This window comes from Schistosoma haematobium, chromosome 2, assembly GCF_000699445.3.
Source record: "Schistosoma haematobium chromosome 2, whole genome shotgun sequence".
In the NCBI taxonomy this organism is placed as follows: domain Eukaryota; kingdom Metazoa; phylum Platyhelminthes; class Trematoda; order Strigeidida; family Schistosomatidae; genus Schistosoma; species Schistosoma haematobium.
Window position 1 is genome coordinate 35,248,117 of NC_067197.1, and position 23,193 is coordinate 35,271,309.

At 34.6% G+C, this 23,193-nt stretch overlaps 1 protein-coding gene across 3 annotated transcripts in view; it reads right to left on the bottom strand.

Annotated features, from left to right (window-relative positions):
• Nucleotides 1–3,284, bottom strand: part of MS3_00006810 (uncharacterized protein) — a 45,101-nt gene extending 41,817 nt beyond the window's left edge. For all 3 annotated transcript variants that reach the window (XM_051215046.1, XM_051215045.1, XM_051215047.1), the window contains exons 1-3: nucleotides 3,146–3,284; nucleotides 2,901–3,109; nucleotides 2,743–2,863 (exon numbers count right to left, since the gene is read on the bottom strand). In XM_051215046.1, the coding sequence (XP_051068227.1) occupies nucleotides 2,743–2,863; nucleotides 2,901–3,109; nucleotides 3,146–3,232 (417 nt within the window). In that variant the 5' untranslated portion in view covers nucleotides 3,233–3,284. The remainder of the gene's footprint in view (nucleotides 1–2,742; nucleotides 2,864–2,900; nucleotides 3,110–3,145) is intronic.
• Between the last annotated feature and the right edge of the window lie 19,909 nt (nucleotides 3,285–23,193).

Genomic DNA, 23,193 nt, shown 5'->3' on the forward strand with positions numbered 1-23,193 from the left:
ATTTGAACTTATATTTTGAGAATTTAACTTGTTACTCCTTTCTAATATATAATAAATTTTGTTTTAAGATGAGTTTTGATATTTCATTTAATAGTTGTATTGCATCAAAAATTAAGTGCATTATCAGTCTACTTGAAGAAGTATGCTGTTTAATTGACCAAGAAATAATTGCATTACCATGAGATGCTAAAAAACCGTCATAATCCTCAATTTTCTTGCTCTTAATAATCATGCTATATGATTAATTTCAATAGCATTTCTTTACATTATTTCCCCAGTTTTATTCATTTATTTTGCTAATCTCATCATTTCTAGCTTGTTCAATTCCTCCAGACACTTATCTACACTACGCGTTAGTAAAACAAGTAGTTTTAGAAATAATAGCAAAGCGAAATTCATATCTAAAGCGGTCAACTCGAGCTACACAACGTAGCTAATATAAACGAATGGAAAATATCAAACTAATAAACCAGTACATACGCTAAATCACTTGCAGTGTGTTGCTGTGACGAAACCTGGATGTGAGACTGGAACCAAATTTAATGACAAAACATATATTTAAAGTAAAAACAAAGATGGAAATGTCAACAGCACCAATTAATCAGTTCAAACGCAACGTGTAGACTGACATACGTGCATCTGTTCAAATCAAAATATCACTCCTACATAGCGAGATGTCAGAGGTGAATAAGTAGTAAAAGTATTAGTAACAGTGATAGAAAATATAAGGCTTAAAAGGTATAATTCGATAATAAAATGTTGATTCTTGGGATGAAAAGAATTTTAAAAGTCCAAAGACAATTAGAGAACCAAGGATCAAAAGGGAGACAAAAAGTGGATGCACTTATTCCTAAACCAACTATCATCGTGTGTCAAGGTAGGTGGTGGTTGGGCACATGGAACACATATCCTAACCACCTCAACCAACAGTAACAAAAACTCCTGTTCTTGAAACTGCAGTTTAAAGGTGACGGTCAGTAAAGCTAAGAAACGTCATCTTAGGAATTTGTCGAGAAAATCCATTGCTGTAAAATCAGTTCTGTTGTTCCTTAGTTAACCAATATTGATTCTACTGAATAAAAATAAACAGTTTGGCTCCACCAACTCATTGTGTACTTATCAGTTCAACAGCTCTTATAGAGTCAATTACAACAGGTTTACTTGTTACATCCACACGTAGGTTTCTATGCATTCAGTCTTGATAATGGATTTCTATTCTCTTTAAATCACTCAAGTCAAAATCAGGATTTCGATATCTAGACATCAACAGGTTTCATACCTTAATTTGAATGGACTTTGAAAGTTAGATAGAATGACCGGTGCCTTAGTGGTTATGGAGTTTGACTTTACACCATCTAGTTGCAGATTCGAACACTACTCCCCTGCTTTGATTTAGGCAACCAGGTAGCATTATTATCCTAGATACGTAGAGTGTGCCTCATATCTAAGCACCTGGTAAATGAGTTTATTCATCCCGCCCTAGTCAGAACGAGTATCAGACACGTGCATATGTGAGTGTACAATAGCGTGACTAAATGCGGTCAAAGTTATGATCTCACAAGTGAAATAAGTGTACATCTAACTACTTCTTTCTAGTGGGATAATTAGTTGGATCAAGTGTACTATGAGACTAAGTTTTTATCGTATAAAATACTACACTAAGTTATATATTGAGTGATATTTTAGTAGGTGATTTAGAAGTATTGTTGTCTGATTTACAACAGGCAATTAAAAACTGCTAACTACAGAAATCCATAGATAATAGCGTGGATATCCAGAAAATTTGTACTCAGATATGGAAGTACAAAACCTTTTAATAAATTCATTGGGATTAAGAATATTATTCATACGACCTTAGTATGTTTACACCACCTGACATAATTTTGAGTCTAAATCCACTATTTAAATACATCTAGACAGGAATCGCATTTAATGTTTATCACATCTTAATTCTCAACAACTTATGGGTGTGATAAAGGGTAAGTTAGACAAGATCACATTTACATTCAATAAATCGCTTTGCTTCATTACTTTTAAATAACGTTTGGAGGTAGATGACATTCGTATGCTTTCAAATAGGTTACAGTTGAGCGAATGCATCTATTCTTCATCTTTCAATTACTTAAGACTCTACCACTCACTCATTGTTCCCAACCCAATTTGTTTACGTTTAGTATTTTTTAAATCATCTTAGATGCTACTACTACTTAGGCTTGCTATGCATTTTGTTAGTTTGACCTAGCTGTAATAAGCAGTGGAAACTTGGGTGTGTGAATATGTAATTGACAGCGTTCTTTATAACTGAAATGAATAGCCGATTTTCAGCCTAATCATTTAAAGTATACATTCATTAACTAATAATGATTAATGCAACCCATTCGACTTATACTAATAGTTTGTGACTTAAGTGACCATTTTCACAACCCCGTAATCGAGTATAGGGGTGTATTGGACTATGCTTAACATATACTGCTGACGTGTTTTTCTCTAAGGCAAGTGCAGTATGACCTAAAACTAATGAGTATGTAGAAATCGGTCTTGATGAGTCTGAATCGCTAATAAATATAATCAGAGCCAAGAATTAATTTGTAGTTATCGCTCTTTAAACCACAATAATTGGCTGTGTCAATTTGTTCGTGATGCACTTAACCAGAAACATAACAAGTTAAAATTAACTACGAAGAACAAAATCAAGTAAACATACAGAAGAACACAAGAATATAACGTCACAATATCAATCACCTTTAATACTTCTGTCAAACTTTGAGCCCCATGTAAGTTCATAAAATATATAGGAATGTTTTCGCTAAACATACGTGCCCATTCAGAGATTCTGCTGGGTATAGGAGGATCTAGTGGCTCACTGAATTAGCCTTAATAAAAAAGAATTGTCAAATTACCCTGCGAACTGTTGGACTAGTGTCTTACACACTTTCCGCAGAGGCATTTCAAAACTACCCCAAAGTGTCGGAACTCCCTGTTCAGCCAAATCAAGCGAGTACTCGCACATGAAAGTCGTTTTACCAACACCAGTATTTCCTGACAAAACTGTCATTTCTTGAGTACGAAAACCTTTGATTATACGATTAAGCTCAGTAAACCTAGAAAACTAAGTCGAGGATGACAAATATTTATTCTCAAGTACTGGTATCCCTCTAAGTTCAGTAACTCTTGACAACTCGTTTACGGTTGCTCTTAATAGATCTCCATCCAACCGCAAAACTCTGCTCATTTGAACCACATGTGTCCTTCAAAGTCAAGTAAACGCCTTCATTTAACCCTGAAATCAAATTCAAATTGTTTAATAGTTCTAATGGTTCTGGACGGAACAGAAAAACTTTCTCTCAATGAACCTCCGTATCTAGTTACAGTGGATTACCAATGCTTCCAGTAAGTAACTTAGAGTTATTAAACAAAAACATAAGAAAAATAGTAGTAAGTAGTGGTGTGACAATATCCTTTGTTCCTAAGAATATATCGTTTTCTCTTTGTCATGAGCTTGAGTAAACCGGTTAACTTCTTTGAGCTTGCTTTTTGTTATCCCGTTAGGGACCCGGATACCAGCAGCTATCACAACACCGGACAGCAGTTTGATCGGCTGTAATGTGAAAATAATGTAATGATAATTCGAGTGCTTAAAAAGACAGTAGTTTCAAGAAAGAAACAAATAAACACGTTAATTAAACAGTGGTGCAGATGGTTTGTAAAGACGAAATTCAAAGAATAAGGAAGGAACGGAGATGGTAGCAGGAGAGATAGGAAGTATTTACTGACGTACGATAATGATAACCGTGGTAAATTAGAAGATATGCATCAAGCACATCTGGTTAAAGGAGGAAATAATAATCAGTATAAAAGCGCCATAAGCATTTGAGGTCTGAAATATACTAACCCAGCCAAATGGGAAGTTGGAAATGAAGGGGTTTGATGATATATTCGAAAAGATATCGATTTGTCGGGAAGCGTTTGATGTAAGCTGGCTAGTAGTTCCAAGGGATGCGTAGCATGATGTACCAACTCGTGGTCTGGTGTGGCTTCAGCTAGGGTGTGTTCAGTAAGTTAGATTAGGTCAGCATCAGTGTCGTAGAATTACAGAACTATTTATTAGGGGATATATTCACCACTACAACAGTGTGAGTACGTACACGTCATGTCTCCACCTAAAGCTACCCACTAAGAAGGCTGTAGTCATTTCGGCCGAGAGAGCATTTCAAATAAAGCACCTTGTGATGATAGAAAGTGAGAACTGTAGAATCCAAACTACGGTCTGGAATGCTGAATGGACTCTCAGGTAGATGAGACACGTGCCCTTGCCCGTCAAAATCAAAACAAGTAATCGGGTAAATAGCGGTTCTGTAATGGCATTGGACCATAACCACCCAATCTTCAAAGCTGAACACAAGACTACTCAGAAAATAGAAATTCAATATTTAACGCGGAGAAATACCTAACAATGGAGAAGGCGCGAACAATGAATGGAATGGACTGGGTTTGATCGGATGGCATGGCTCGTCCATGCAGGCGTGGTCCATCTCAATGTTACTTTATATCTTCTATTCATATTAAATATATTGTTCTTTCTCTAGCCTAACCTTGTTCTACATCATGTATTGGTAATTGATACGATACAGTGAGTTGGTGTAGTCGATGGTGTGACTTCCACGTAAGATCTTATAGATTAGGCAGTTATATCATGACAAATCTACAAATTTAGGATTAGGTCTATTATTAGAGCAGTACTAATATCATAGTTGACCATAATTCTACAGTTCTAAGCAAATATTACCACCCGGCTTTTCAACCAATAATTGTTCAGTCAATCAAATCAGTCACAACAAATGAACGCTATTCTATCCTGACTGGACAGAACATACACAAAAGGAGTATGTGGTGTTTGAACGAACTAATAATACCTTTGTACTTGTTGAATGCTCGATTTCGAATTCCAAATACAATACATTCGTTTATGCTTGTGTCTCACTTCTTAATTCAATTGCGTTATTTCTGGGACTCTTAGTTCGTGCTATAATTCAAATAATTCAAAACATTATATTGGCGTCGCGATGGAGCCTGTAATGGAAAAGTTAGATATTCATTCAAATTCAGAAGCTTTTGAAGATTACTTTGAAAGGTTCGAAATCTGGGCTATGACCAAGGAAGATGATGAGAATGTTAATATTGTGGCACACTTCCTCACATTCATTGGAAAAGAAGCATACAGCTTATTAAGAACTCTAGCTATGCCGGAAAAGCCCATTTCGCTTCCTTATACAGCTCTCAAGGAACTGCTGCTAGACTATGTTCAGTATACAAGTTTCGAATGCGGTAAAGGAGGGAGATCTCGTAAAATGATTCATGAGGATATAAAAAATTCCACTACATTACGTCATTCCAACCCAGTTCCTACTCAAGATTATGCAGACAATTCATTAAGGAGATGCAATGCATTTCACGAAGATGGGCACAAGTTTAGTCAGTGTTTGTCCTGTTGCAAGTTCCACTCTTTGAATTCATGTCTATTTCGTAATTCTAAGTGCTTTAAATGTGGTGATATTGGACATATTCAGTCAGTCTGTAATACTACTGTTCATCTTGCTGCAACTAATATTAATTCATGTAATTCTGATTCTATTAAGCTGATTATTTATAGTGATTATTTATCTTTATCAACGATTTCAAAAGACAGTGCAGAGTCATATGGCAGTTCAGAGTTAAATGAAATCCAGAATTCTTGCGAGACAACAGTTTCTAATCAACCGATTTATCAGAATTCTCATGCTATTGTACCAGGTACGACTTTTCCTAATGATTCACATATTTCTAATGAAATTACTTGCAATTCTGAGGAAAATATGTTAAATGAACCTAATCATGATCGAAAACCTGATGTGGTTTGGCTAGATGCTGATTTTTCTAACGATCCTACGCTCTGCAATGACAGTCCTGATGAATTTCATGAAAATATTTCAGAAGAATCAAATCCTGATGTCATATCATATATTACCTATCCTCATAATGCATTTGATCCTTGTGAAGAACCTGCTCAATGCGAAGCACGAGTACTAAGTGACCTCGAGTTTGATTACATTTCGGATGATTTCATATCAACTGATGTTTACTCTTATCACAAAAACACTTCTAATGTTTACTCTAAACAATGTGAGAAATATGTTTTAAATGAAGCCACATTATTCATAACTTGGGGATATAAAGATCCAACATTATTTCTTGGGGGAGGATAGTGTTGAAAAATCTATGGTTCGAATTCTAGATATTAATAATTTCATTACAAAACCGACATGCTGGTTGTATACAATTCCAGGTGAGTCTGTTCCGATTTCGTTTGTTAATTCCAATACTAATGAGCACTTTCTAGATACTACAAAGTTTTTATCTTATACAATGTCGGAGAGACTCAGGATGAACTTAACAAGAAGACGTACAACCGATTACAAACACATACTTCTATTTAAGCTGTGGCGGATGTGGTGTTTGAACGAATTAATAATACCTTTGTACTTGTTGAATGCTCGATTTCGAATTCCAAATACAATACATTCGTTTATGCTTGTGTCTCACTTCTTAATTCAATTGCGTTATTTCCGGGACTCTTAGTTCGTGCTATAATTCAAATAATTCAAAACATTATAGAGCAGCGAATCAATATGACTGCCTCCAAGATCAAGTACCAAGTAAAACAGCATGACTGCAGTTCGGGAAGAAACACAAAACTTAGTTAAGGCGTAAGAAAAACAAAAACTATAATAAAAAATACAAATATTAACAATTCAAATGTAATCAAAAGACAACAGTGTACAACTAAGGGGATCAATAGGAACAAAGTGCAAGTACATACATGGAGGGATTTTCACACACACCAAACATTCAAAACGGATCTTACAAAAACGTAGGTGAATGTTTGCTATCTGGTGTAACATCTTTTGAGGGTTGCCTTGAGGAGCGCGGTAACGATGTTTTATTTAATTATTTATTATCAGTGGCCTTATTCAATATCATACTTTCGGTGCAACATAGAATTTTCAGCTCAATGCATTTAAACAAAAAAGAAAAAAAGTTTAAAGAAACTGACGACTGCATACATATATACATAAGACAAGCGGATAAGCTACCTGGAATTAAATGAAATTTTTTAAAGGAAGGTTTGAATCTTTACAACTTCTAATTAGAAGGATGTTTAAGAATACGAGTTATTGACTAGATCAACTCCAACAATTTGTTCCTCACATAGTATACTTGCTAGATGATGTATTGTAGGGCTTTTTTATCTGCTTGAGTGCATAAATTCTAATGTATTGGTGTCTCGTTCTACCAGATGTACAAGGGGAAGGATTTGAAGGATGGGAATGGCTAGTATCTGACAACACCTGCCACGAATTTGCAAGAATTTAAATGTCCATCCACAACCATATAATTAATGACCCCTAAAGATTAATCCCACATCGTGTTAACGGTATTCAGCAGTCTCTATAATACAGCAAAAGCCCGGCACATAATAATGGAGAACAATGAAGAATAACTGATAGTACGCAAGAATCGACAAATTATAAGAGTAAATGTTCAGTAGTCCCAAAAGCATACAGCCTGTTTATGAAGTAAGTTAAGCGGAAAACTTTCTCTGATAGCATTAAAACATGTGACGACCAAGAGAGATCGGAAGGAAGGCTTACACCAAGATAATCGACCTCCGAAAATGTTTTTACCAGAGGATGTTCAATGGTACAGGCTTTATGAGATTCCAGCAGTGTACTTATGGATTGTTCACATCACGGACTAAAGTTACCAGTTTCACATTTGGACGTGTTAAGTGTGAGACCAATAACAACCGGCCACCATTCAACACGAAACAAGAACTCATTCATTTCAAGGGGCTGTAGAAAGGTCAAAATGGGCATACATGCAGTTAGATCATCCGCATATTTAACAATAGTGTTTTCTGTAGAAGATGGCAGATAACGCAGAAATAGGTAAAAGGAAGGAAATAGAAGCTCCTTGTGACACACCCATACGAGACAAAAGGGACGTCGAACACTTTTCTCCAAACATAGTCTGCTGTTCACTTATAGAGAGGTAGGAACAAAGTAAGTTGGTTATCCAGCTATCGCTGTTGACGCTGATCAACTTTGTAAGTTAGAGTTGTCCTAGAATTTAGTCAAAGGTATAAAAATAATCGAACATATTTCTGACCCTTTCGCAAGCTAAATATTATGTTATGATGCAGAAAAAGAAACAGCGTCTAAGGTATTTCTTTCGAGTTTGTAAGCGAACTGATATGGATCAGTGTGCTCTTTTAGTGCATATTGAAGATGGAGCACAGATATTTTTTGCGTTGTTTTGAGGAAAGGTGAAGTTATCGCTACTTCATATTCTTACCACCAGAAACTTTCTTAGGTGTTGGAATTATCTTCTAGCTGGGAAACTGCGCCTAGCTTAGTGCCTCAGGGTATAGTTTTGAGGCCAGCGTTGTTCCTCTTGCATGTAAATTACGTTCCTTGTCTCTCATCATCATCGGCCTTGATACATGCTAACGATGTCAATATATAAAGGACGATAAAAAGTAAGGGTGATAGCTAACAGCTTCAAAATGACTTGGAGAAATTATCCGAATGACCTTAAACTTGGCAGTTGCCGATAAAAGCTTCCAAGTGCACTGTGATACATATTGGTTATCAAGGTACAAATACACACACAATGAATAACATTGAGCTACCCGTTGTTCAGGCACACAATGACTTAGGACTAATCGTAAGCCAAGCCTAGAAAACTACTATACACTGCCGTGCAATAGCCGACAAAGCTTTTAAAACCCTATGGTCAATATGTAAGGTCTTTAGCCACGTCAACGCCAAATGCTTTTTGATTTTATACACAGTATCCCTTCATTCTAAACTCGGGTACTGCATATAAACGGCTAGCCCTTGCTCAAAAAAGACAGTGAGCTGTTGGAAAAGCTCACAGAACAGCAACCAAGCTGATTCTTGGGATAACGAAGCTCCCGTTTTTCAAATTACTTAGTGATAAAGTTGCATCTGATATGCCCTCATTTTCATTGTCTTCCAAAACAGATAATTTACTAGAACATTTCAAAATGGTTCACGAGCTCAGGACAATCTAGTTGTCAGCTGACTATCGAATCTCCATCGAATCATCAACGAGTGGATTCATCATCTCAACACGCGCTTGAGTCCTCATCTGTTGACGCCTTCAAAAGAAAGTTGGATCAACTGAGGGTCCACCATTGCCAGGACTTACACTGGCCACCTAGCCTCTTGTCCATTCCAAACTGAAACATTTCTCCACAATTTCGGTATGAGGTTGGACGAGAAGGGTCTGCTAAAGATTCTCGCGACCGGATAACACAGAACATGAGCACGCTTTTTTAGAAAAAGGTTCAGGATTTCACCACGTCCTAGACATTGCGACGAAACAATTGGCCGAAGGCATTTTCGGACACTGGTTTCAGTGGAAATAGGAACACAACTATTATTCAAACCTGTGTATTTATGAAGCATGACATCAGATGACTGATGTACGGAAGACCTATTTAAATCACAAACATCCAGCTGGATATCGTCCCTGATGTGCCTCTCACTCGTAAGTTCTTTAAACAGTTTTTACATACTTGAAAACTTTTTATGAGACGAGTTTCTGAATATACATTGAGTTCAGACGTCTAACCGCTAGGTTTATTAGACCGTTCAGCTTTCGAACTTCAATGGAGTTTTTCTCCTCGTAAATTCTTTCTTTAACCCTGCTTAATCAACTTAGTTGCGGAGACGTCAGTCGATCAAAACCCACAAAAATATTTTTGGTGAGACAACAGTCATCAAAACAGAATTTAAGATAACATTAAAGGTGTTTTTCACTGAGTCATCTGTAAATGATCCCTAGTTGTTTATACAAAAGACGTTCTTCAGATCTTCGATATTTTCCCCTGAGTAATTCCAGTATTTGACTTTCCTTGTCTGATGTGGGATTTTACTCATTCCAAGCTTACCACATACTTTAGGTAAAACACAAATAATATAATGATTAGGACTAGACAATGGAGCACGTCTACGAATCACATGTGTATCTGTAGAATTATGGTCAACTATGATATTAGTACTGCTCTAATAATAGACCTAATCCTAAATTTGTAGATTTGTCATGATATAACTGCCTAATCTATAAGATCTTACGTGGAAGTCACACCATCGACTACACCAACTCACTGTATCGTATCAATTACCAATACATGATGTAGAACAAGGTTAGGCTAGAGAAAGAACAATATATTTAATATGAATAGAAGATATAAAGTAACATTGAGATGGACCACGCCTGCATGGACGAGCCATGCCATCCGATCAAACCCAGTCCATTCCATTCATTGTTCGCGCCTTCTCCATTGTTAGGTATTTCTCCGCGTTAAATATTGAATTTCTATTTTCTGAGTAGTCTCGTGTTCACAGTTTTGTGGATTGTGTGGCTATTGTCCAATGCCACTACATATCCACATCTATCTGAGAACTCAAACAAGCGTGGAATCCTAATACATTTTGTCGGCCTACTGATGAAAAAATATACAGTCACTTGAATTAAAATCACCATATACAATTGAAAGTGAATCATTGAAGGCAATGATGGTATATTCATCAGAGCTCGTATTGGGGTAGTTTAACGTACTTAAAAAAGATTCATGCCATTATCAGATAACCTCCGAGACCATGCGTCTTAAGTCTGGTAGGACTAGATGGGTACAGATGAACGTGTAGTGACCTACTTTTATGAAGGGAATGCGATTGGTGTAATCGAAACAATTATTATTATAACCAATTGTACCAGTGATTGTTTTACTGCATTTGTCTGTTTAATTGTGCCAAAAACATACATTCTTCCGCCGATTGTGACCTTGAACGAATCCGATCACGCTCAGTAACCCCACTTGTGAACTTTGGTACAATCTCGGTATTATTTCGATAACACAAGACCGTCAACAGATATATCTCGACTACAGCCATCAACTGTCTTCTGATATTTGGCCTACGAGGGGATCTAATGCAGTAACTCGCATGTGGTCTTTCTGTAGTGATGATCATAGTCAACCGAGACTCGACGCCACACTACGAACGTATTGTATTTGGGATTCGCAACCAGTGAGCACTCATGTACAAAGGAATCATTAGTTTGTAAAAATATCACATACACTTATTTCCAATTTTATGGTACTTGTTTTGCCCCTTAAGTATTTTTAGAGAAAGCATGAAGCACCATTAAAATTGCCACTAATTCTGACTTCAGTCTTTCATTTGATATGCTGTCTGGCACCGCTACTTCGCCATTCTTGACTAATCTATAGCTTTGCTGATTTCTTTGACTGTTGGTAGGATAGATTCTACAAAGGTGCTTGAGTGTGCTGCGTCGATATGCGGTGATCTAAGTAAAACTATGCTATTTAAAATCCTCTAAAATTTTTCTACTCACCTAGTCCATTGCTTCTCAACGTTACTGACTGGTTTACCTCCTTTGTCTATGATTGATCACTATGATTTGCCATATTTCTCTGAAATCTCAGTTGTATTACATAGTTCTATTGTCTTCTCCGTTTTTATGCTGCTTTTGCAAGGTGTGCTATATATTTCCGCTTTTTCTTTAGGTTCCCCTTATCTATTTTCTATGATCATGTTCTGATGTTGATGGAGTATGTAGTTCGGTTAATTTCGTACACATTCACTGATTTAATTCACGTTAGTGAAGAGCAGAACAAGAGAAATCAAACACGGGAATAATTCTGAATACATATATTTTCCACGCGTCCATTATTACAGACGGATTATGTGAGGAAAGAAGCAAAGTAGGCAAGCGTGCCTTCTGAATTTAATTTAAATCCGCCTCACAATTTATGGGCATGAGAGATACAAGTAATTTTATACCTACAAATATGTACTATCATACGACCACATGGTCCCTTTATACTATGTGTTTTCTATCCCAAGCTTGGCGTTCAGATCTCTCATCAGGATGATCAAGTGCTTACTTGGACATTTATCGACGATGAGCTTCAACCTCTTAAAATCCGGCATTTTTTATCGTCTCTGCTTTCATTGGGGGAAATGTAGCACTAAATAAAATTCACAGTAAACCTTCCATTCTTCGTTTTGTAGGGTAAATTGATGATCCTATAACCGGATGCTCCTCACCCTGTAACATCCTTCTGTACCCCCTTGAAGAGTACCAGTGCAATTCTCTGTGTATGGGTCGCATTTTCTTCCCCATTTTTAGAATACATTCGCATTTATTTCGAAGCTAGCGTCCAATAGGTTTCACTTATTTCAAGATGATGGGCGGTTGCATTTTCTCGTTTCCGCTGCTATTTGGATGGCTCTCTCGGTCTCCTACATTCTCCGGAGGTCCTATGTAATTGTAATAACTGTTTCGTTGATTACTAGAAGGACCATTGAACTCGTGACTTCCGAATACTCTCGGCTTTGACTATTAGGCGTCATGATTGTTCTATATGACGATCCGTCGACTTCTTAATCAGAGTTCAATCAATCCAGATGATTCCTTCTGGTCAGCGTTCTCCATTGATGTTCTTTTTCATGGTGCGGTGTCGCTGACCACAGGTTCAACCCTTCTCCTTAATCATGGCTAATGACAAGCCGAAACCCCAGAAGGGCATGAGTACTTTGGAATACTTAACCTTATATAAGTAGACACATTTATTCAGTCAAATAAATAAATATGACTTGCTAACAAGTTTGTAGTCAAATGGGTAACGTTCTGATTTTTAAAATGTTGGACTTGTGTGGATAACAACAAAGGAGATGTTGAGAAATCCAGAAGACAGACTTCACATAGGACGAAACACACCTGTCAATTCCACTACTCACCGCTATCAAAAGTACAGTATCTATTTAGTCCCATTTACAACCTTGTTTTCAAGCAAATTTATAAACGGAATCATGCTATGTTTATTGTGTGCAAACCTGTTCAAATCGTTCTTGTTTGTACGATATCACATCAAGATAACCATGAAATTTAGCAAATTAATTTGGATTTTATTATCAGAAGGCAGCGAAAAAAAAATGAAAAATTAGCTTATTTACTGGACCCTTTAACTAGGATTAATTTATCTTGTCATTTATTTGTGCAAAAAAGATTAATGACCAATTCAGTTGATGTTTATTTATTTAAAACAAAAGTTGAAAACTCTATAGTTAAACACAAAAAATCCGAAGTCTTTCATTCTATTTTTTGGAAAATAATTTGCATTTTGTAGGCGTCATTGAAATTTAACAGATCATCAAATTTTCCAATATTTTAAAGCAACCAACACAGAATAAGTTATTTGACTTGTGTGCTTGTTAACAAGTGAAATAATGAGTCATATTTACACTTCAAGGAAGTGAACACTTTTATTGATATTCACATATTGGTCATTTAGTCCGAAGAAGTGAAAGCATAGTGTTTTAATATATACAGTATTATCTACGTAGAAAAGTAAATTTAAAATAACCTAGTCTATGAGATTTCATCTATAACTGCTGGTGTTGTTTTAATGATAAACAATTGTTTTCATGAACGAAAGTGACAAAGTTCGTTTATTACTGATGAATGATGAATTTACACATGGTATTTAAATCACAAAGTACACTTTTATGTGTTAAACTTCCAGTCGCATTTTTGTGTAAGATTGTGCTATGTTGGGATCAATAATAAGTCAAGTGAACTTTCGGGACACTCCTATGTGAAGTTTTTGTTAACATTTTTATTATACAATTAATAAGTACTTAAGCTATTAGATTTATGTCCCCCCCCTACTTATAACCTTTCATTTAACGCATAAACTATTATTGCATGTGTTGCATTTTACAAGTTATTGTTAATTAATCACTGATCTACCATTCAGTTCTCTTCCACTTTTGGCGCAGTTATGTACATATTATAATTTCTTAATTCTGTTGACGTGTGGTCAGGATTTCACGCCATATTATTGTCTGAGTGATTCATAAACTCGAACTGCATTATTAGAAGCCATCTGCTTGCTGAGTTGTTCTCTATTCTGACAATCAAGTGTGTGAGCGTGGGAAATTACATTCTGAACCAATAATAATTTAGTGTTACTCTTGTGTGTTATTTCACATTTAGTGTGTTACTGGTTAGCCGAATGATATTGGTACGAGATAAACAGTTTAGACGAGCCAATTAATAATCGGACTAGATCTACACAACTGTTATTCTGTCTTACTGTTCGATATCACAGACTACAGTTAACTAAACAAGAAAATTTATTTATTTTCACTGACACATGAGGATACTAATACTATCCTTCCTCCTGAAACAATAAAAACCTCCAGAAGTGTTAATCGTTGATCGAATAATTGTAATCCGAGTGTTTTAACCTTTAGACTTATACTGAACTAATTAATATCTGCCTAGAAAACCAACAAAAAGTCACAATTTATCGACAAGTACTTCAATTGTAAAAAGTATACAAATCTCATCTTTTGACCAACAGATATTTATGATTATCACTGAATAACACATAGAGTGTGTCATTTCACAAAGTGATTAAATAATTATGAATAATTTGATAATGAAAATAATGTCTTTCAGTTACAAAGATAGTACAGTGCTACATAAGAGTCTCACTATATATCTTGATATCAAAAATTGTCTGTATTAACACACATACACGTTAAGTATTCCTTGTGACTTTAACATTGTCATTTTAAAAATTTGAGAAATATGATTTTTCATTTGTTACTCAAAGATTGTTGTAAATGAATTTTTGTTTTGTAAAGATTTTGATAATTCTGTTTGATTTTACAATAACGACTTGGCATCAATTTGATATAATTATGCACTATTCAGTAAATTTTATTTGATGAGACGGTGATTAAATTTAATGTGGATTAAATGTACAGGAACCCTGGAGATAGTTGTCTGTCAGTCATTAATTATCAATCAAAAATATTAATGATTTAACAATGTAGCCACTGAGTATTTTTATTATCGGTGTTTACTTTTTGAAACATTTTCCCAATGTGAATATGAACACAAAAAGTAGATAAAAGATTCGTTCAGTATGAACTTGTTGACAGTTCTCGTATTACTTAGAATATTAATAGACATCAAATATGATGAAAGTTATTTCTTATAGATTTGAAGAGTCAAACTACCGTATTTTCAAAGACATTTGATAAAACCGAGAAAAAATTTGATGCGTAGCTCATTTCTCTGAAAGACCATCAACTTTCTGTTCAGTTTATTTAGAAATATATGAAAGCATACTCATAGTCAAGTGAAGATCTAAATGCTTTGAAACATTTAGTTTCCATTGAATCCATCCTCTTCAAAAATCAATTTAAGTATTCATCGTGAATGTATTCCATAAAATATCTTTTTTCTCCAGGCTAGATCCATCTTCAGTTTTATGGATTTCTCTATTAAACATTTTTACGTTTCGAATGAATTCACTGACATACACTTTAATAAATTTGCACCAGTGATACAAAATACAAACGAACTACAAGAATAGTTATATTACTCATTGCATAACATCGAATTTCATCACATATGTTTAATAATACCTATGTTATACATTTGGCACCAAAATATTGAAAGATATTTTGATGTATTCGGTCGTATTTTTCAATAAGGTAGAAATTCGTCCCTGAAACATTAAGGCAGAGAAATGAGGCAACACCTTAATCTGTATCTTCTGTGAATAAGTTTGTAATAACTTTATCATTTTGTTGATCAGAGAATATTCACTTAACGATTTTACGTACTTTCATCCTTATAATGTTTTACTACTTGATCTATATCTCTTCATTAAATGTGTATTTAGATTTTTGACTAATTACACATTCATTTCTATGGTGTTGTATAACTATTATGTCTTAATGGTCTGCGAATATATCACGTGATAATATCGCCAATTAGAAACACAGACATATCATGAGAGGAATAACGCATAAATCAGTATAAGCAGCTTAGATTCAACTGAGTTTTTATTGGTCCTCTGAGATAGTAGCTTCTCGCCTAACCCAGCCGATTCAGTGCAGAACACAAATATCAGCCTCCGTTATGTGAATCATATATTTCAGACATACGCAGTTAATATATAAGCAAATTAGATTGCATCATACCATAAAATAGAAAATAACAGTTATACAAGTTCAGGCTAAAAAGTGTTTGTGAGTGTGAGATACTGTAACTAATAAATTGGAAGTAAATTAAGAATAGTAAATCATATAATAATAGTCTATAGGTCAAATGGAAGCTTATAATGAAAAGAAATATGAATATACATATAATATAGTCACTTAAGAGTTATACAACAAGAATATAACAGTAACTTTTGGTTATTTCTATTTTAATGAATCGATTCTGTAATAAATGTTAAAATATTTATATATTCTATCACCATTATTCTCATCAATATTACTTTGCCTGTTGTCATACTAGTTATTCTCTTTTATTATTGGTTGTGTATCCTGTACCTCTGCTATCGTTTAAAAATTACCATTAGGGGTTGTAATGTTTTACATATCTATAGAAAGCAATAAATGTACATCAAATTGATGTCTCTGAGGGATCTAAATGAAGACAATCTTATTTAATTGAGTAGTTTTAGGGCGTATAATTCGACTTAATGGGTTTATATCAGCTTGTAAAACACTGAGAACCGGGCATCATTGAACAGCCATTTCATTCTAGACTGGGATTCGTCGATAATTAGTACATATAACCCTGTACTCAATTGAAGCCAATAACTTAATTTGTTGGTTAAAACTATTCAAATTGAATGGGGTCAACAAACCCCCTATCTCAAAAATGTCTCTACTTTAGTAGAAGTATACTCACAATTTTATTAGGTATAGATTACAAAATGAAATATCTTACGGTCTATGCTAATATTGTCAAATCAGAATATGTTAGACCACCGAAGAATACATTCTCAGAAGATTTTATGAAAAGTCTTAACATAGTAGTCTTCTAGAGGATTCAGTTAATATTCTGATTGGCAGAGTTCTATCGGCACTTGGAATCAGAAAAGTCGACTAAGTACTCAACTTGTGTAAACATCTTAGTTCCAGAGGAGATCTTTTTCTATCTAATTAGATCAATGTCAATATCTCTGAATATGACACTAGATGACATGAATTAAAATCTTGTGAGGAACACCAGTTCCCTAAAGATTTCGCATACGCTTGATGATCAACTGTTACATAACATAACATAAGCTTAGTGCAAACTACCTTCAACCATCTGAAAAAAAAACATGTAATTTACCATGACATGAAGTCATTTAATCTAGTAGTCAGTGTAACTTACTGACTGAGATAATGAACTGATTGATGTTAAACCACCATTGAAAACCTGGAAGCACTGGACGGCCGTTTCACCCTATTGTGAGACTCCTCAGCAGTGCACATCCACGATCCCTCAAGCAGTATTAGAACCCAGGAACTTCGGTCTCGCGCGCAAATGCTTAACGCTTAATCTCCACAACCCTATAATGATAAATAACATGTGCTCACTAGTGACCAGCTTCTCGGAGTTCTAGTAAGAAGCCGTGATCAGTGGAGCCACCTATGTTAGGTACAGACAGGTATCTACCTCAGTACAATGGAAGATGGTCGCGCAATTTCGTAGATTGGTTAAGGTTAAACATTAACACCATTAGATGCCGACTCAGTGGTAAAGTAGGTTAAGCGTTCACACACTAGGCCGATAGGTCCTGGGTTAGAAACCTGCGAAAGGATCGTGGATATGCATTGCTGAGGAGTCCCATAATAGAACGAAACGGCCATCCAATGCTTCGAGGTTTACAATAGTGGCCTAACATCAATCGGTTCATGATCCTAATCAAAAACTTATTAGTCTCCACAACCCTATACTGACTGAATTCAATCAGAACTGGGTATTAGACAATATTAAATTGTTTAACTATTTTAACTAATCTGTAGTGATAACCTTGAATTCTCAATAATTTCTTCGGTATCATTGATTTTTACAAAAAAATATTTATTAAAATCACAATGTTATAGTAAAAATGGTTGATAATACCATTGAATTTCTAAAGTAAAACTGTTATTTATCTAGTTAAACTTGATTTTGTTGTTGTTGTTGTTGTTTTTATTGATTAAACAAAAGTAAAGGTAAATAGAATATTGAATAAATAAAATTATCATTTAAGATTCCAACTTGTTTTATTATTATTTTTTTCTTAAAATATTCAATCATATCAAAATGAATTGATATTTTAATATGAAAGAGATCAATTTAAACAAAAAGAGACACATACACACACACACTTACACCTGAATGAATGAATCATTTGTTGAACTCATTTTTTTCAATATTTAAAATAAGAATGTATCTGGTTGGAATACTTGTAAATCACTAGTACTGACCAATAATCTTTGTATATCATGAATAATACTTCTAATATAAATACATCATTTAAGTGAGTATTTTGAGACAAAGGTCAAGGATAATAATTAATTATTTATTTATTTATTTGAACACATAGATATTGGTACAAGGGGGCACCAAATACTTATGCGCCACATAAATCATTCGATTTGTGTGAGGGCTGTGATACTGCCCGGGTGTCCAAACCGAAGCAGGTGGTTTTCTTAGGGGGCCACTCCCCGAGCCTTTGACCTGGAGGTCTAACCCACTAGGCAGTGGAGTAACGTCATGATATGCAGTCTCATGATAGCTGGTGATCAACGATTAGTTCGTAGGCCATTTGTTCCTTTAGGATAGTGGAGCCCATATGCACCACTGGTTTGGAATCTGTGTTTTCCAACTCCCCTAGGTGAACTCTTCATGTCCACCAACCCGGTTAAAGCGCAGTCCTGCCACGAGAAGGCAGTGACTAAGACTTCCCTGGCAGATGCTATATACGTGTGGCCATATGAGAGCATTTCGAGAGGGAGAGCGGACTCTCCTCACTCTCGGCCATACCAGGGCATTTAGGGGCAATAATAACAGTAATAATGGTAATAATAATAAATGTTCAGTAATAGTTGAATAATGAGATTATTTTTAGTTCCAAAATTATTTTTGTAATATACTCAGTACTATTCCCAGTCTAAACATAATTTTCCATCTTTATTCAGTTGAATAGTATAATAGTATAGACATTAAGTTTGATATTTATCCTTTTAGCTTTAATACTGGAACTCTCTTCAAAAGGACACATTAATAATTAAATTTAGGTTTCACTCACGAATATTTTACTCCTAGACCACTGAGCCGGTTCCAGGTTCGAGTTCCATATGCGGGATTGTGGATGTGCACTGCCTAAGGAGTTCCATACTAGGACGAAACATCCATCCACTGCTTCCAAGTTATCGATTAAGGGGCCTAACATTGATCCATTCATCATATCAATCTGAACTCAACAATCCCCACAACCCTTTATTAATAATTTATGACTGTACAATAATCATTTATTGGATGGATAAAATGTATTCATTTCTTATTCTGTCAAAGTATAATATAAATTACAAATTACCATTTACTCAAGTATTCAAACCAGTTTTTTATGAGTAAAATATACATACTCAGAATTACTAACAATGATGATGATAAATTCCAATAGTCATTACCTTTTTTTCTATACAACATTAAATATTTTAAATATGTGTAAAGATTTAAAATAGTTTTAGAAATTATTTAAATCATATGATTAACCGCCCAATCGAATTGACGTTGGTGTATAAACATATTTGTATCTATGTTTATATAATGAATGTATTGATCGGGTTACTTACATTATAGATTAATTACAGTGTTAAAACCATCTCAACAAATAATGTTAAACATGTAAATAGTTTTAGCAACAAACAAAAAAAAATTAAATTTATAACATTGACCTTAGTATTTACGAAATAAATCACTTGTTTCTATCTAAAAAGAAGGATTATTAGACGATGAAAATGTTATAACTTATGGCTTGTGTGCCCCTGTTAATGTATAACGTAATGATACCACCAATTAGAGAGAAGTGACTTATTGATCAGACCAGTGACGCGTAAAACACGTGAGAACAGTCTAGAGTCCTGATTGGTCCTGCTTTCCGCCTAGCCCAGCCAGTTAAGTCCAGAACATCAATCTCAGTTTCTGCAATATCAATCATTTATTTCAAGCATACGGGGTTTATATTACCAATCAAACAGACCACAAAGTACCAATAAAATATGAAACAACATTTGTATAAGATTTGGTCAAATGTGGATGTGAATGTGAATGTGGGAGGTAGTAATCAATAGACAGAGCATAGTTCAAGAATGGTAAATCGTAGAATAATAGTTCATAGGAACATGAATATGTATAGTTTAGTTACTTAACAATTATACGATAAAAATATACGCATAGTATTGGTCCATAAATGAATCCCAAAAGTTAGCATTCATTATGTTTATCAGGATATAACAGAAAACAAATCACTTAAATAATTTCTACTTAGTTTATTATTATTTTTAGATTTGTATCCTTCACATCAATATGTAAACCGATTGAATAAACAATGTATACCTTTCAAGTGACAGTTTATAGTTTTAGTTACATGGATTGAAAAGTAAATTGATTGTACTGAAATGTATACATGAGGAACTATTTCCGAAGTCTATTTTGAAATGAATAATCTCGAGGATTGACAAATTTGATTTGGTAATTGAATTCATGAGTCGATTTGAGCTAGACTACGAATAAAAACCTGGAAGCACTGGACGGGTGTTTCGTTTTATTATGAGACGCCTCAATAGTGTGAATCCACGACCCAAACCCAGTACCTTTTGTCGCAAGTGAACGCTTAACCTCTAGAACACTGAGTCGGCATCCAACAGTGTTAATGTTTAACTTCAACCAATTGAAGATATTGTGAGACTATCCTCCATCGTCTTCAGTGAACAACTGCCTCACACTTGACACAGCCGAACTCCACTGATCACGACCTCTTATTAGAATTCCGAGAATAACCATTGAAGCTGGTCACAAGTGCACCCATGATAATTATCAGTATAAAATTGTGAAGATTGTTGAATTTAGATTAATATCATAAATAAATATTGGATGCGAACTACTGATGTGTCTCGTACTAGGACAAAACGATCCTCCAATGCTTCCAGGTTTTCAATGGTAGTCTAACATTGATCTATTCATGATGTCAATCTAAACTCAGCAATCTTCACAACCCTATACTGATATATATATATATATATATATAGATATAGATAGATAGATAGATAGATAGATAGATAGATATATAGCGATTGTTCAGTACGTTATCATGCAGGTGTGAAGGCGAGGATTAGCAAAGCAAGAGCAGCATATTTACAACTGAGGAACATCTAGAACTCAAAACAACTGTCAACCAACACCAAAGTCAGGATTTTCAATACAAATGTCAAGACAGTTCTACTGTATGGGGCAGAAACTTGGAGAACTACTACAACCATCATCCAGAAGATACGGACCTTTATTAATAGTTGTCTACGCAAAATACTTCAGATCCGTTGACCGGACACTATTAGCAACAACCAACTGTGGGAGAGAACAAACCAGATCCCAGCGGAGGAAGAAATCAGGAAGAAGTGCTGGAAGTGGATAGGACACATATTGAGGAAAACACTCAAATGAGTCATATAACAAGCCCTCACATGGAATCCTGAAGGCCAAAGGAGGAGAGGGAGACCAAAGAACACATTACGCCGAGAAATAGAGACAGATATGAGAAAAATGAACAACAATCGGATAGAACTAGGAAGGAGGGCTCAGAACAAAGTGGGATGGAAAATGCTAGTCGGCGGCCTATGCTTCATCGGGCGTAACAGGCGTAAGCAAATAAGTCAGTACGTTATCAACTTGTATTTTATCATTACATTTTCAGTTCTCTTAATTCATTCAAATGTTTGTCAATAATAACATCCATATCTACCTTTATATGATCTAATTATTGAATATGAAATTTTAATTTAATACATGCACATCTATTTTTGTTTTAAAAGTAAGAAAAATGAAACAATTCATTAATTTGAAATAGAATTCTTGTCTATTTCATTGTAATCTTTATAAATTTGTTATTAAATAAACTGAGCTTTAAAAGATGGTCGATAGATGATTTAAATAAAAAGAAACTATTTATATTAATGAAACTATCTTAGTAATTATTAGGATATCTAATTAAACTGTTACATTATTCATTTATTTAGTTAATGAATTCATTGATTGTTTTAGGTACATATTCTTAATTTTAGTCACTAATAATCAATTTACTAGTTAGTAACAATTTTGATAATATTTCTGAGCTAAATATGTATGTAAGTAACAATAGACAATAAGTTCATTTATAAATGTTATGAAAATACAAGCTTACAGAATAAAAGAACTGATATATAACAATGAGTTCTCTAGATAGATCATAGTTTTTCATCTATGTTACTCACTGGTGTGCTGTGTGCTACAAATGTCTATAGATATAAGTAGTGTGGTTTGAGTTATTTATATCCTCATAAGTAGTATATAATGATGGTCAGGCATAGAATGTATTTCAGTAGAAGGTCAATAACAAAAGAACGGGAACGGAACGCAATTGGTATGAAAACACATGATCAATGAAATCTGAGACAATGGATTGATGTTTGCAAAGGAACGGTGAAGTTTGATATGATAGATTGATATTTGCAAATTAACGATTTACTATATGGTTCTCAGATTTTATTGAGATGCTCTGTAATTTCGTGTCAGATACATTCAAATGTACTCACTTGTGTTCTTGTTCACTACAGTAGTAGGTATCATCAATCAAAAGTGAAATGCCTAGTGGCGGAAGGTTAAGAAGATTGAAGAAAAGAGAACGAGAATAGAGAATGGTTGGTATGGAAACGAGGGAACAATGAAGTTTGAGATGTGATGTATTTTATTTTTTGAAGGTCATAGAAAATATCATTTAGATTTAACGGTTATGTTCATTACACTCATCGGTAACTATCCTTTAAACTAGAGAATTTAACCCTTCATGAACAGTAAGTTTCTATGCTGATTACTATAATGCCTCATCAGTAAACGTGATGGTTAACAGTAGCTAAAACTAAATTCTTAACTATGTGGAAATTCTAACCGATTAGAAATTAGATTTCGTTTCGAGATTAGCTTATATTTGATTCG